This window comes from Sminthopsis crassicaudata, chromosome 2 (assembly GCF_048593235.1).
Source record: "Sminthopsis crassicaudata isolate SCR6 chromosome 2, ASM4859323v1, whole genome shotgun sequence".
NCBI lineage: Eukaryota > Metazoa > Chordata > Mammalia > Dasyuromorphia > Dasyuridae > Sminthopsis > Sminthopsis crassicaudata.
In genome coordinates this window covers 497,848,716-497,864,011 of record NC_133618.1, presented here as the reverse complement: position 1 = coordinate 497,864,011, position 15,296 = coordinate 497,848,716, and the positions used below count along the sequence as shown (strand labels likewise).

General features: G+C 43.7%; 1 protein-coding gene across 1 annotated transcript in view; it reads left to right on the top strand.

The window, feature by feature from the left end:
* Window positions 1-5,875: 5,875 nt before the first annotated feature.
* The window catches only part of NIBAN2 (niban apoptosis regulator 2), a 99,452-nt gene continuing 90,031 nt past the window's right edge, over window positions 5,876-15,296 (top strand). The window contains exon 1 of the mRNA XM_074293690.1: window positions 5,876-6,176. Within this exon, the coding sequence (XP_074149791.1) occupies window positions 6,122-6,176 (55 nt within the window). The 5' untranslated portion in view covers window positions 5,876-6,121. The remainder of the gene's footprint in view (window positions 6,177-15,296) is intronic.

The following is a 15,296-nucleotide window of genomic DNA, read 5'->3' as shown; positions in this document are numbered from 1 at the left end:
TCCTGTCAAAGAAGCCAATCAGATGAGCAAAGGGTACTTATGAAACAGGCAGATTTATTCTTGCCCCATAATGAGATTTCTCAATGATGAGCTTCCTGGGGAAGGAAGAAAAGATGAAGAATTCCAAAGAAGGCCCAAAGCATTGAGTGGTGGAGCTCAGTGATTTCTAAGATTCCTTCCTCTTTCAGATCTGAGTCTATGACTCTATGACTCTTCAAAGTCCCTCTGTACCCCAAACAGACAGTCCATGAGCTGTTCTAGATTCTTAGTCATTCAGTCTACTTCATGGAAGAAAAAAAAAAGCCTGGAGGAGTTAGTCTGCTTTACTTTGTGATTCTGAATCACCACTCTATGAGTGACAGCTGGGGCACTGACCATAGGTGTCCCAGCAGGAAACCATGTGGTTTGGTCTTAAAACCAGGGGATTTGGCAGAAGATAAAAATACCTCCCAATTAGCACTAACAAGCTCACCCACTGTTGTAGTGAATGTGTGCTCATGTGTCTGTGTGCTTGCATCAGTGGATTCAGGTTAGAGAATAAGTCTGCAGAATATTCATCTTCACATCTAAGAACAAGGCATGGTGCATAAAGCACATAAAGCCCCGTAGATAGGAAGTGGTTTTGGTTAAAAATGAAAAGGCAGCTGGGTGGTACCATGAATAGAAAGCTGGGCTTAGAATCAGGAAGACCTGAGTTCAAATTCAACCTTAGACACTTAACAGCTTCGTGACTCTAAGCAAGTCTCTTAACCCAGTTTGCCTGAGTAAACTCTCTCACACACTCACACACACATACACTCACACTCACAAAATGGGGATAATAATAGCACCGACTTTACAGAGCTGTTGTAAGATTCAAATGAGATACTTATAGAGCTTTTTGCATAGAGCCTGGCACATAGTAGGTACTTAAATCTTATTTCCCTCCCTTCCTCCTTTCATTTATATAAACTGAATTCATCTTTTTTAATAGCTTTTTATTTATATATATATATATATATATATATATTCATCATTCACCCTTTCAAAACTTTGTGTTTCAAATTTTTTCTCTTTCCCCTCCTCCTATCCCCTCCCCTACACAGCAAGTAATCCAATATATGCTGAACATGTGCATGAATTCATTTTTTCTACAGCAACCTTGATCATTGTAACCTTCTTTCCCTTTTCTGAACTCATATCCTACACTGTCTCGTTTCACTTGTCCACTTGTTGTATCTCACTTTCTCCCCTTCTCCCTAGCTCCTAGACTATAAGTTCCCTGGGGACAAACACTTTCTTGTTCTTCTTTTCATCTCTCAAAGCAATAATAACTGGTCTTTCAAACAATAGCATGGCTCTGGGAGTCCAGAGACTTGGGCTTTGCCCCAGATCTGGGACTCCCCAGCTACATTACTTTGTGAAAGCATGAAAGACCCTCTATGGGTCTCAGTTTCCTTGACTGTAAAGTGACAAGGGCTAAACTAGACCATCTCTAAGATTTCTTTCAGTTCAGTGTTCTTTCCAGGTCTAATACTCTATGACTCTATAACTAGTAAGTGTTTAATAAATATTTGTTGAATGAACAATGAAAGAGTTTAATTCAAGAGACTGTGCCAGGAATGAAAGCATATCAAACTGGCGCTCCCTCAGTCATCATCATACGGGTTGAAAAATAGGCAGTGAATTCTGGCTGTGGGCCAGACACTCTGAGGTCCTAGGCAAAATGTCCTCAAAACACATTTTTTCCACCGGGACAGGGCCTGGGGAGGAGGGGACAGTGGTAGTTGTGGTCAAGCCCCTTTTACCCAGTTACCCAGCTATTGATGACACCAGGAAGATGTCAGTCCCATGAGCAGCACCAAAGGGCCGGCTGGCACAGAATCTTCTGTTTAAAAACACTCACATGTTTTGCTGTTGATTCTATTTTGCACTTTTTGACGATTTCAGGTCTGACAGGTTTGTGGGGGCTGAGCGCCAACAGGGAGGGGAATGGGTAAATAATGGGGGGAGGGACTCTTTCCAGCTCTGCCCCTAACCCTATCTCCCAGTTGCTGCACATTGAGCTCCCTGGTTTTAGGGTACCCCAGCTGCTTTGCTCCTAGGGGTAGGGTGGGGTAGGGCTGACTAGGCATGAGGAGGAGGAGGAAGGCTGGCAGAGGACACTTCCTGTTAGGGAAAATGAGTGACTCAGGGATGGTAGGTGGCATTTTCACAGGGGTGGGGGTGGTGAAGGAGAGGAAAAACGCCTTCTGGTGGCCAAGCCTTTTCTCCTCTTCTTTGTGGAGACACATCTGTAAACATATTTTCCTTTTCCCTATTTCTCTGGGCACCTTGTTCCCTCCACCCAGAAAACCCTCACTACCATGACATAAAGAAACAAGTGTGGAAGAGAGAGCATTAGGGGTAAAAAGGGAGAAGCTGCTTTTCATAGAAACCTAGGAGCTAGGATAATATTTTTCCCCATCTCCTGGAATAGAGATCCTCTGGCTATGCTTCATTTCCTGAGTGCCTCCCATTCTAAAAGTGCTGTATGACATTTTTTTTTTTTTAAGTAAAAGAAAATCGAGAAGTGGTTTTCATTTATTTATTTATTTAATACAAATTCACAACCTTCCTCATTGCCTACTGAATAGTGTCCAAACTTCTTAACCTAGTATTCAAGGCTCTCCACACATGGGCTTTTTTCAATCTTATCTGACACAAGTTCTTCATGTCAGTCAAACTGGTTTACTCACCATCTCCTCCTGGGAAAATGCCTTTTTCATGTTCCTTTCACCATCTCTTACACCATCCTGTATCTATGCCCTCAGTTTAAAATATCTCCTCCTCTCTGAGGCTTCCTCCCAACAAACTATTACCTGCCCTCAACAGTCCTTTCCGAAAGCAGGACGGTAAAGCTGAAAGAATGCCAGCATCAAGGAGGCTGAATTTGGATGCTACTTTGTGATAATTGCTGTGACAAGATACAAGTCACTTACTCTTTCCAAGCCTCAATTTTCCATATCTACAAAATGAGGATGATAATTCTTGTGCTAGATTTCTCAAAGAGCTGCTGTGAGAAAACATTTTTAAAATTTTATATCACTGTAAAAACATGATTCGTTATTTCTCCTTCCTCTGAATTTCAAATAATGTTCATATGACCTATATCATATGACATTCAGAATATCCTGCTTGGTGTTGTATTTTTTTTTTTGCATACAATTCCTAAATCTTCTACTAGTTTATAAACTCCTTGAGGGCAGAGACTGTGTTTTACATCCCCAGAATGCCTTCACAACACTAAGTATGCTCAATAAATATAGACTGAATGCATGTTCAACCTTCCTACAGATTATAGGTCTGGGAATGAAGGAGTTAGCCGCTATCTCGGATGGATGGGTGGAAGTACTCCACCCCAAGGCTAACCTAGCATTTAACTACCATTTATTGCTGGTAAAGATACAAGTGTTAAAAAACAAAGTAAAGGAAAGTAGTAAGAGCTCTTCTCCACTTTTAGTTTCCTTTGTTGATGGCATTTTATATTAAGCTAGACAAAAGTCTAAATAACTACATAGTTATTTAGAATTAGAATTAATTAGAATAGAAAATTTCTTTAGGCTGATTGGAAGCTAGAATCATAGAATCTGAGAAAGGATGGAGAGCCTTTTGACCCCCAATAAAATATTACATCTTTTACATAAAAAATAACAATAATCCTTCCTTTGTATGTCATATACATCCAGTTATTTTTCAATTGTGTCCCATTTGGGGTTTTCTTGGCAAAGATACTAGAATGCTTTGCCACTTCCTTCTCCAGCTCATTTTACAAATAAGAAAAGTGAGGTAAACAGGTTCAATGACTTGTCCAGGACCACACAGCTAGTGTCAGAAGCCAGATTTGGGTTCAAGAAGATGAGTTTTCTTGACTTCAAGTTTGGTGCTTTATCCCTTTATCCCCCAGCTGCCTCAACTCTAACTTATAAGAAAAGGAAACTGGATATGCAAAGGTTATAGGACTTGTTTAACATCATGCCAGGAATAACTTTACCAAAGTCAGAACCTAAATCCAGATCTAGTGACTCTTCAGAGTCTACCACACCCTTACTCCCTACAGCTAACCCTGAATGTTCCCATCACTTTTGACCTTATGCCTGATCCATTGGTGTTAATTCATTTCTTGCAGAGCCAATATAGAATTGCTCAGAGAATACTTTCATGTCACATCTGAGAACCAGTATTGTAAATTTTATTAAGAAGGCTTTCTTCCTTCTTATAAACACTATGTTGAGCTAGCTTCTAAACCCACAATTGTTCAATTCATTTTTAAAAATTCCCTGAGCCCCTAAAATAGGAGAACTTAGCTCTGGAGAAAAGAGGGGCAGACATGGAAGATAAAGCTTTGACCTGAGGAATGCTAACCTTGTTTCAAGATGATCTAATATGAACATCACTGGACTAGCACTCAAAAGACCTGCGTTTGAATCCTAATTCTGCCCAAAAAAACTTTTTAACAATTTAAGATGTTTCAGGTTACCTTGGGAGGACCCTTGACAGGGTTCTTCTCTCTCCCTAGGGAATTTCAAATGTGGGCTGCGTGGTCACTTTGGAAAATCATCAATGCTTCAGATGCCCATTAGAGTAGAAGACCTTGAGGTCCTTTCCCATTCTGTGATTGATTACCTGTGATCTTGAGCATGTTCATTCCTCTTTAAAAAAAATATATAAAATAATATTATCATCTGCCCTGTCTACTTGGAAGAACTAGGTAGGATTCAAATAAAATAATAAAATAAAATAATGTACTTTGAAGACTGGAAATTATTGTACACACCTGCAAGGAAACATTTGGATGTTTCAAGAGCTTAATGATCTCATCAAGGTGTGTGTACTCTCCAGAGGAACAGATCACAATCCATCCACCTAAGCCAGGACTCACCAAGTTACCCCCTCTGTTTCCTAATTCACTGCCATTCCAAAATGATTCTTCATTGCCATTTGCTTTTTTAAATTTTGTTAACTATTTTCCAATTACAAGTAAGAACAATCTAATAATCTTTATAAAAAATGTTTCTAAGTGATCCCCTCCCTTTCTGCCCATCCCCCCCAGAAGGCAAGCGATTTTATTTCAATTATACATGTGAAGTCATATCAAATTGCCATTTCACCTCTATTCCAGATCCTCCCTCCCACGTGAACTGCCCAAATCAATCTCAGTAAGAAATGGTTTACCTTGAGCCCAGACAAAGGTGGCAGTTTGGTGCCAGAGTTCTACAACTAGCTGAATGGCCACACCTTCCTCCTGGGCACTCCCCCGCTTCTCTCTGATGCCCCTGGAGCATCAGACACACCTTGGCAATCTGGGAGGAAAAAGGCCGAGGTGCTTTTGAGCAGTGGGTGAGGCGCAGGCACAGGTACTGGGAAGATGTCATATTCTCAGGTCAAAGGAAGACTATACAAATTTTGAAAAATAAATTTGAAAAATCTGCTTCTCCCCCTCCCCAACCCTGCCAGTTTTGGGGATGGGAAAATCCCGGAGTGGCCTCCCCAGGCTGGGCGGGTACCTGCCCCTCCCAGAAGCCTCCGCTGGGGTTGCGGCTCTCTCGGCCCCCCACCCCTCAGCCCAGCCCGGATGCTGTACACGCCAGCCGGCGGTGCTGGTGGGGTTGGGGACGAACAACCCTGAGGGGATATGGAGCCCGGGACTAACTCCCTCTCCAGTACCACTGCCCCCCTCCCCTTTCCACCACTTGGGGAATGCGGGAAATACCAGACTCCGGGGTGGAGGAACTGGCTTCGTTCAGTAGCTCTCACCCTTGGCTCTCCCCTCCTTCCCAGCCCAGTGAGTCTCAAAGAAAAAGGCAAAGCCCCGCCCCTGGGGCTCAAGGGGTGGGCTCGGCCCGGCCGAGGGCGTGTCGGCTGCGGGGCGGGGTCCGAGCCGAACGGGCTTCTCTCGGCCGAGGCGCCTCGGGCTTCCCTGGGCTAGCAGGAGGCGGCGGAGGCGGGCGCTGGACACTGGACGCTGCCCAGCCTATGGAGAAAGCCGCTGGATTCTGAGACCGCGGCGCGCAGGAGGCGAGCTCGGCCCCGGGCTTGGTCGGCTGGGGTCAGCGTCTAGGGGCTGCACCGGGAGGCTACGCGGGTCCCCTCCGTCTCCGCCATGGGGGACGTGCTGTCTACGCACCTGGACGACAGCCGGCGGCAATACATCTCAGGTGAGCGCGCAGTGCCGTCTGCCTGGGCTCCCTTCGGGTGGTCCCCGGAACTGCAGGGAGGCCGGACTCCCCTCCTCCGTTCCTGCCTCCCCGCCCGAGGGGGCCCGCAGCCCCAGCCGGGTTTCCGCTCCGCGTCCCTTCCCATCCTCCCCTCCCCACTCTCCCGCCCTGTGGCTCCCTCCCGCCCCCCGCCCCTCTGCCTCCGCTCGGCTCCTGGGCTCGGGAAAGGAGAGGAGGCTCTCCGGGCGCGGGGACCGGCTTGCCTCTTGCCGTGTGAGCGCTTAACCCCGAGTGGGGCAGACTTGAGGCTGGTCCCATCCCCTGGGTGCCCAGTCCTGCTATTTGATCTCCGGGTGTGTGCCTTCTGGGTCGGTGGCTGGGCTTCAGGCCCAGCTTCGATTCGGCTCTTCCCTTCTTGGAGGCTCTGGCCCTCGCTGGGAGGAGATTGGTGAATCCTACCCCTGTCTGAGGGCCACCTCCCTCCTTCAGTCTTCCTCTCTTGCCCACGTCCTTGCTCACAGAGAATGCTCTTTCCCCTGTATCTTTGAAGCTGCCCGGAGCTTGGAAACCTCTCTGGCCAACTTTTTGCGGTCGCGCACTACAGAAGGGTCTCTGAGCAGTGCCATGGAGGTTTGGAGTAAAATACTTTTTAATAACGGTCAGCAGCGCTGGCCAGTCCTGGTCTCACAGTTCCGTTTAACTCTGCCGGGCTTCTTCATTCCTGCTCTTCCTCCTGCATATCCTCAAAAGTAGTGGCAAGTCCCAGCTCCTTCCTGGAGCCTTCCTTCCTTCCAGCCCTCATTCCTGGGAGCTATCATCTCACAAATCGGTGTCCCCTTCGGTACCTAGCACAGTACTGGCCATTTATAGTAAATGCTGAGTAAACTTATAGTAGATGCCCAGTCACCTAACAGGTTACAGTTGGGTCTTGGACTCTTAGCGGATCGTGTGGGGTTTTCACAAAAACTCTTCACTCTCCCAACTAAATCTCCTGGAAGGTGAGGATGGGGAAATAGTATAAATGGGTGTCAGCTGCTGTGTCTTTACTCCCATAGATTAGTATTCTTCCTTTTCCAGAAGCATGAAAGAGGAATCAGGGTGTGGTGAGGCATAGGGCAGGGTACTTTGGGGTTCCCCGGTGGAGTGGAGGCTGGTTTGGGGACTTTGGAGGGCTGAAGACTGTCTGCTAGTATTCCAGTCCCCAGCTTTTCTGAAAATCCGGAGCACATACTCAGGGGACTGGAATGTGGGACAACCACCATCCAAGCAGAACCCCATAGAAATTCCAATGTAGGTGCTTTTTGCTAATCTGCTGTAGATACTTTTTGTTAATTTAATATAAATGCATTTCCTAGTACCTTGGCTTAAAATATTTAACTCTCCTTCAATAAAATATTTACAAAATGCCCACTATAGGCATCCTAAGGTCCCTCAAGAAACTTGGAGAGGTGAATTGTATGATATCAGACAGAAAATGATAGTGTCACAAAGGAGGTATGTACCTTTGGTCTCTAGGAAACAGAAGGCATTCTCAAGGCCCTTCTGTCCAAGATGAAGGGACTTTTGTTGAAGTCCAGCTCTATTGAGACTTGTTTATGCAGAGCCTGCCCTGGGGAGGTGTAGAGGAAACAGAGGGTTGATCTCAAAGCTCTTACTCTCTATCCCCCACCCAAGTCCTGCCCTTCTCCCCCCATGACACCAGTTGAATATCCTTTACTGAAACCAGGGTGGAGTGTAGGGAGGCTTTCTCCAAGGGTCTGCTTTTCTTCCACACTAATAACCCTCCTTCAAATGCTTTGAATTCCTGGTCCAGCCCCACCTGGGGCCGAAGTCTGAAAGAGGCCAGGGGAATGGAGGATCTAATGCCTTACCTTCCATTGATCTGAGCAGCCTTGGAAATGCTGCTTTCAGAGACATGGAGTCATTTCATCCCCTTTGGGTCCCAATAGGCTCTGTCTCCCTCCTTCTGCTTTGAGAACACTTTCATTAGTGAAACTTTCAGAGGTCTTATATGGTACCTCCTTTTCCAGCCCCTTTGAAAAATCACTTTAGGAGCATCCCTTCCCCCAGATGTCAGGATATTTATAATCCTGAAGTTTAGTTTCCTAGGGTAAGTTTTCCACCCTATAAACCCCAGAGCAGGTGAAAGCCAAGTGGCAAGTCCTAGCAGAGGTCAGGAGCTTTCAAACTGTTGATAATGTTTTGTTTATTTAGTCCCTTTCATCCATGGATTTCAAAGCCTATTGCAAGCATCAACTTGCTTACTCACTAGTATCCGTGTAGGATAAATGGCAAACTTGATAGACTTCTGCTTCTCCAAAGTGTGTCCCAAGCTCTCCAGTCTCACCCCTAGCCCTCCAAAAGCTGGCATTCCAATCTCCATAGCAATATGAGATTAGATGCTGGTATCCTCAAAATTTGTCTTCAAGGACAGTTGTCTAGCTTTTAACTTATACTAGAGAACTCTGAGAATGTCCACTTGTCTATTACTTGGACATTCTAGCATAAGGAGTCTGTAGTTGATATCTAAAACATCCTCGGGACAAACTTAAAGTATGGGCTGTCTCTGCTCCTGCAGCTTTGGGACCAAGCAAACTGTCTACATAGTGGTGATAGTGAGGATCGCTACTCAAGAGAGTCTTGTATAGAGAAAACAAACTTATTCTGTGTGGCATTAGAAGGCATTGACTAAGGCCAATGAGTGAAAGTACCCGAGAAACATTTTGGCTTATATTAGGAAGGGCTTTCTAACAGAATTATCTAAAATGGGATAGCATGGGCTATGGTGCCTTTAATGCTCTTTCTGAGATTGTATGGTTGTACCTCAGACTCCTTCAAGTTAATTGGGCCATGGTTGGTGAGGGAATATTGTGTTCCATGCTGATGCATTTTGACACTTTGAAGAATAAAAAGTTTAAATTTTTTTTTAAATATGCTTTAAAAAAAAGTTTGCAACTATGGGGTTGTCCATAGATCTCTGGAGATAAAGGGAACCTGGTTTTTAGCTTCATGTCATCTTGGCCCAGAGATATGTGGCTATCTATCAACTTGCTTAGGACCAGGAAACCACAGTGAACAGGAAGTGATACCCAGTGGATTGTTCAGTGGGTGCAGTTGGACTAGAAGAGTGTGGTTTGGGCATTTGCCTTCTGACAGAGCCTTCACTATTCATGCCCAGATATTGATAACATCTTAATTTTGTGTGGTGTTGCTACTATCCACATAGCACTCTCACACAGTAGAGGCCTCTGATTTGTCTGGGCATGGGTGTGGAGATCAATCAGTCATTAAGCATGTATTTAAAAACCTCTCTCATGTGGATCTCTGTGCTAAGTGCTGTTCCCAGCAGTACAAAGTACAAAAGTGAGATAGTTCCTCCCTTCAAGGAGCTTACATCCTATTGGAGAGGCATTGGCATTTGCTTTCCAAGGGCATGGTAATCACAGATTTCTGTACTGTTCTGTATTCTATAAAAGAGATTCTTAATCTGGAATCAATGAGCTTTAAAAAAAAAATTTGGATAACTTTTTCAATATAATCGGTTTCATTTATAATCTTTTGTATTTTATTTTTAAAACATTCTAAGGAGGGGTTTACAGGCTTCACTAGATTGTCAAAGGGGTCCATGGTTTGTTTTTTGTTGTTGTTTTTTTTCCCCTGAGGCTGGGGTTAAGTGACTTGCCCAGGGTCACACAGCTAGGAAGTGTTAAGTGTCTGAGACCAGATTTGATCTCGGGTCCTCCTGAATTCAAGGCTGGTGCTCTATCCACTGCGCCACCTAGCTTCCCCCCATGTTTTTTTTTTTTAAATATTTAAAACTTCTACTTTACAGGATAATAATTCTCCTCCCCCCCAAAAACCATAGAGTTACAACATCCATCTTTCTGGATATGAGATCTAGGATACATGTGGTTTCCTAATAGAGAGTTAAGAATGAAAGACTCCAAATCATCACTGAACCTTGCACATAGTAGATACTCATTAAATGTGAAATTGAGTTGAAATCTATCTCTTAAAATAATATCTTTTTCAGAAGGAAATCGTTAATTATTCAGATGTTTTAGGGTTACAAAAGTCTTTTAATTTTTTTTTTTTGTCTAGTCAATTTAATTGCCTGAGACAATATCTTTCTCATTCCCACATCCCCTCTGCTTCTTCCCAACTCAGAAAAACTTAATTCAGCTTAACCAAGGCACCCTGCTCAGTGAGCAAAATTGACTTTGGAGCCAAGCCAAATGAGACTATTGTACTGAAGGAAGAAGAGAGTATTAAGGGATTTGTCCTTGAGCAAGGAATTGCTAAAGCTGACTGACTTTGACCTCCCAAATGTACAGCTGCTTTGAGAACAGATCGAAGTTTTTGTAATCATTCAGTCCCTCCTCTTGACAGCTCCAGCCTTGACCAACACAGAGTATCTTTGGGGACCTTCATGTCATAACTCAGAAAAACCTGAAAATGGAAGAGAGGGGGCAGTTTCATCTCCCAATTGATGGCTGCTCTCTTGGGTGCTATTGCCTGGTAAATGCCAGCCCAACAGGCTGTGGAAGATAAAAAGACAGGCCTGCAGGGGGTGAGTGAATAAGGGGAGAAGGAACAGACTGTCATGTGTCAAAGCTCTAGTATAGGCTGCACAAGTACATCACTCCCCTTATTACTCATGTCTGAAACTCATGAACAATCTCTCTTTGACCAGTGCTATTCTCCTTCTGAACAGCCTCCTCCCCTTTCCCCTCCAGCATAGCTCATGACTCACTTAACCTCAGGTCTCCTTGTAGCATCATCCTGTGGTTTCAGAAATTCCTGAACAACATTTTAGATACCCCCACCCCAATCATTCCACTTCCTTTACTAGAGAAGAAGGATTTCCATAGAATGGGGAAGGATTAGGGTAGATGCTGGGGTTTCATACCATGCAGGTAGGCAGTCAAGTAATCTATACTCGTGGAATCCGAGAATCAGGGCTATAGATCTTAGAGGAGGGTGGAGATAGGTGAAATGGAATGGTGGTAACTCAGGGCCATGGGAGGAAGAGGACAGAAAACACAGGCAACACTTCTGGTCAATACATGCTACCCATAAGTGTGTGTGTCTGGAAATCTCAGATGCATCTAGGGCAAGCATGCTCTGTGAATGACATTAAATCATGGGACACTCAGAAAGAAAAGAAAGGAGGAATGAATTAAATTAGACACTTCCAGAGATCTTATATGGTACCTACCTTTTGAACCCACAGCTTTCAGTCTCCAAAGCCTTCTAAAGAATGAGTAAAAGAGTACAGACTTCAGAGCCTAAAAACCTGGGTTCTAACCCCAGCTTTGACACTTTTTTGGTGACCTTGGGCAAATGGTTTCTCATGTATAAGTCAATAAGTGTAACAAGCATTTATTTACGAATTTATTGTGTATTAGTCACTGTGCTAAGTCACCTGTACAATGATGGGGTTGAACTAAATAGTCCTTGAAGTTTCTTCCAACTCCAGATCTCCTTGTTTCTCTGTTTCTCTCTGTCTCTCTTTTATTCTTAGGGAATGGAGAAAAAAGGAAGTAGGAAATGAAGATGATGTAAAAAATAAAAGATACCAATAAACAGGACAAAAAAGAAAGCAGTCACTTCTACTAGCTTACATTCCACATATAATAGCCACATGTGCAACTGATCTACTTGCCTTCAGTAATATCTATCAATTCTAAGGTTGGGGTTCTTTCCATTATTTTTTTTTGCAAGCTCTTGCTTTGTGTGACCGTGGGTAAGTCATTAAATTGCATATATTTGGAATAGAGTCTATAGGGAAAAGTGGTGGACAATTGGAAGCACCGAGCTCAAACATGGTCTTTCTGCAGTCGGGCAGGAATCTTTCTGCAAGGACAAAGAGAACTCCAAACCATATCCCTTCTGCAGGCTTGGGTTGGTGGAGAGGTCAATCAACTGTTATCCAAGACCTACCTACTATGAGTTAGATGGTGACTGAAGCAGTCTGCTCCTGTGAGAGAAGCACTATTCAATGAATTCGGAAGATTCAATATTAGTTGTGTTCATTTTTATATGAGTTGTTAGGTTTTGCTTTCCCTTTTGGTAAAATGATTAGATAAAAGGGGGACTATGAAACATGCTTTGGACCTGGATCCAGGAGAGGACTAGGATTGACTTACTCCTCTGCTAGTCTCAGCAAGCATTTATTAAGCATTTCATAGCACATTGTGCTAAGCTTTAGGAATACAAAGAAACCAAAATTGTCCCTTCTCTTAAGGAGCCTTCATTCTAATGGTGGAGACCACATGTAAATAACAAGATACATACCAGATATATATAGAATAGATGGAAGGTAATCTCATAGAGAATACTTACTAACCATGCAATTCATTTAACTTCTCCAAATCTCAATTTGTAAAATAGGGTTACACCTTTTACAGTTATTTTGAAGATCTGTTTAGACACCTTCCAGGACCTATAAACCTTAGAGTGGTACATGAATGTCAGCTGTCATTATTGGTTATAGTCTCTGTGGAACTTAGTGTCATATTGGAAAGAAAAGATATAAATGTGTAAAAAGCACAACTAATAATAGGAAACATTATGTGATGGGTTCTCATTTGTACATAGCACAACACACTTAAGCATTGTAGGAATTTAAAGAAATCTCTTCCTATGGTCTGAGGCTGTCAAGAAAGATTTCCTTGAGGGGATCGGAATTGATCAGGGTGTTAGAGGATGGACTGCCTTCCCAGAGGTTCCTTCCTTTCAAGGAGAGGAAACTGCCAAAACAAAAGGAAAGGAAACAGTACAAGAGGCATTAAGGGGCCAGTGGAGCAGACTGGATCTGCCTGGAGCAGAAGTTTCTCATAGGGTTGCAATGAGAGCTAAGTCTGGAAACATAAGTTGGAGCCAGATAATAGAGGGCCTTGAATGCCAAGCTGAGGAGCTGAGATTTAAGGATCAAGCAGGCAACAGAAAACAACTGAAGGTTTTTTGGAAAGGACCATGTTCCCCCACCTCCCATCCCCCAGGTTCTGTTCTGGGCTCTGTGGCTTGGCTGTGGGCGCTTTCTTTGGAATGTCCTAGCTTGTCTCTTCCTGCCTGAACAGTCCCTGTCTGTGTCAGACCCACTACTGGTGCAGAAAGTGTATTTGTAGGAGGAAGGTTGGGGGGTGGGATGATGGCAGTGGTGCTGAAGTATCTGATTTTCTGTAAACCCAACAGAGATGCTCCTTTCTCAGCAAAATAGTCTTTCCCAGAAGGACCTGGTTTTAACCTGTCCAGTGCTTAACACAATGCTTGGCACATTGTAAGCACTTAATAAGTAGTTGTTGACTGATTGACAATCTTTGGGCCTGTTCTCTTTTGGTTTGGGGTTTTTTTATCTGTGATTATCCAGACTAGAAGTACAGCTGTCATTCTAGTATAAGTGGCTCCAGTGTCATTGATAATTGACCTAGAAGCTTTGACTTGCTACATTTCAGACCCGGGCCCCCCTCCTTAGTCATTCTGGTGATTGCCACCTCCACTTCCACCCCCATATTAGGACTCACCCTTATTGTACTGGACTTAATAAAGACTCTCACCTTTCGCCCTAATGTAGCACAGAACTTTCCAGCTCAAGTGGTCTGCCATCTTCAACCCCCTGGTAACAGGAATTTCAGGGCTGCTAACACACCATGTAGGGTTTGCTCTTGAATCCTTCCCTCCTTTTATGCCCTCCAGGCCCTCCTCTCCTCAGCTTGCAGGCCTCTGTTACAAGATAAGAAGGGGCAGTGGAGGCAGAACATAAGAAAATTCTTATCTTCTTCACTCCAGCCATTGAGATCAATTCATTGTTCCTCCAATACCCCCCCACATTCCCTCTTTAGAGTTTTTGCACCAGTCATGGGAATCCCATCCTATTAGTTCTTCATTCTTCATGGAGTTACAAAATGTTAGTGTTAGAAGTAACCTCATTTAATCAAGGATCAAAGATATAGAGCTAGAAAAGACCTAATGGGCCAGTGACTCCAACCCCATCATTTTATAGATGAAGAAACTAATGAAAGATTTGAAGATGTTAAATGACTTCCCTAGTTCTACTGAGTGTTATAGGCAGAATTTGAACTCAGATCTTCCTGACTCCAAGGCTAATGCTCTATCAAGTATACCCCATTATTTCAGATGTGAAGAAATAGATGTTTCTGGGCAAGTCATTTGCCCAGAGTCACACAGTAAGATAATGGCAAGGATAGTGACTGGATGAAAACTTAGGCCTTTGATTTATGTCGGGTTTCCCCCGTGATGTAGCCCACATTCCTTAAAGGTAGTTTAAAGGAAACTAAACTTATTTCATGTGTCCTTAAAGTTATCATAGTCTTGATGATCTCTACTGTCTTTTCTGGCTCTGCCTTACCTTTTGTGATTCTTTTGATTTTATATTCTATGATTCTTATCTTCGATGAATTTCTGATAAAGCCTTTAAAAGACTTTGGAAGCCAGGCCACCCTGGGGAGAATGCTCCTTGTGCTCAGAAATATGGACATTTATTCTCAGTTCCCAGACACTCGGATTGTTCTAAAATTGCTGCTTTAGTTTTGCTGTCTTGGGAAACAGCAAAACTAAAAATCAGGATGATGTGGCCAGAAAGCAGAGGGGGAGGGGGAAGGGAATGATTAGGTCTTTACCCAGAGGTGGGGCCTATAAAGGGTATAATTTAAAAACCGAATAAACAAACAAAACACCCACAGAGCTAAGCTCTGTGTTGGGCACAAAAATCAGCCCTGTGTCTGCCCCTAGTGGAACGCACAATTTGCTAGAACCAGAATATACAGACCTAAGCATACATTTATAATAATAAAGCATTTTGACAGATTAAGCATTTATACACAGGACCTCAACATTTGAAGATAGCATTCTGTCCTCTAATTCTTTTGGTGACTTGCAAGAGGAAGCATAAGGAAAGAGGAAAGGGAAGGGGTTGTTGGAAGAGGGAAGGAGTGTTGGGTCAAAACTGGTGATTGGGTGCTTTTTAAAGAGATTTATAGGGTAAAGAAATATGCTCTGGCTCTTGAGAAATTCACCTTGAGTTTTGCCTTCTGTTCTTGGAACTCTGCCCTGATTCAGGGTGTGATGCCTTCCTCAAGGTCCCATCAGCCTACAAAG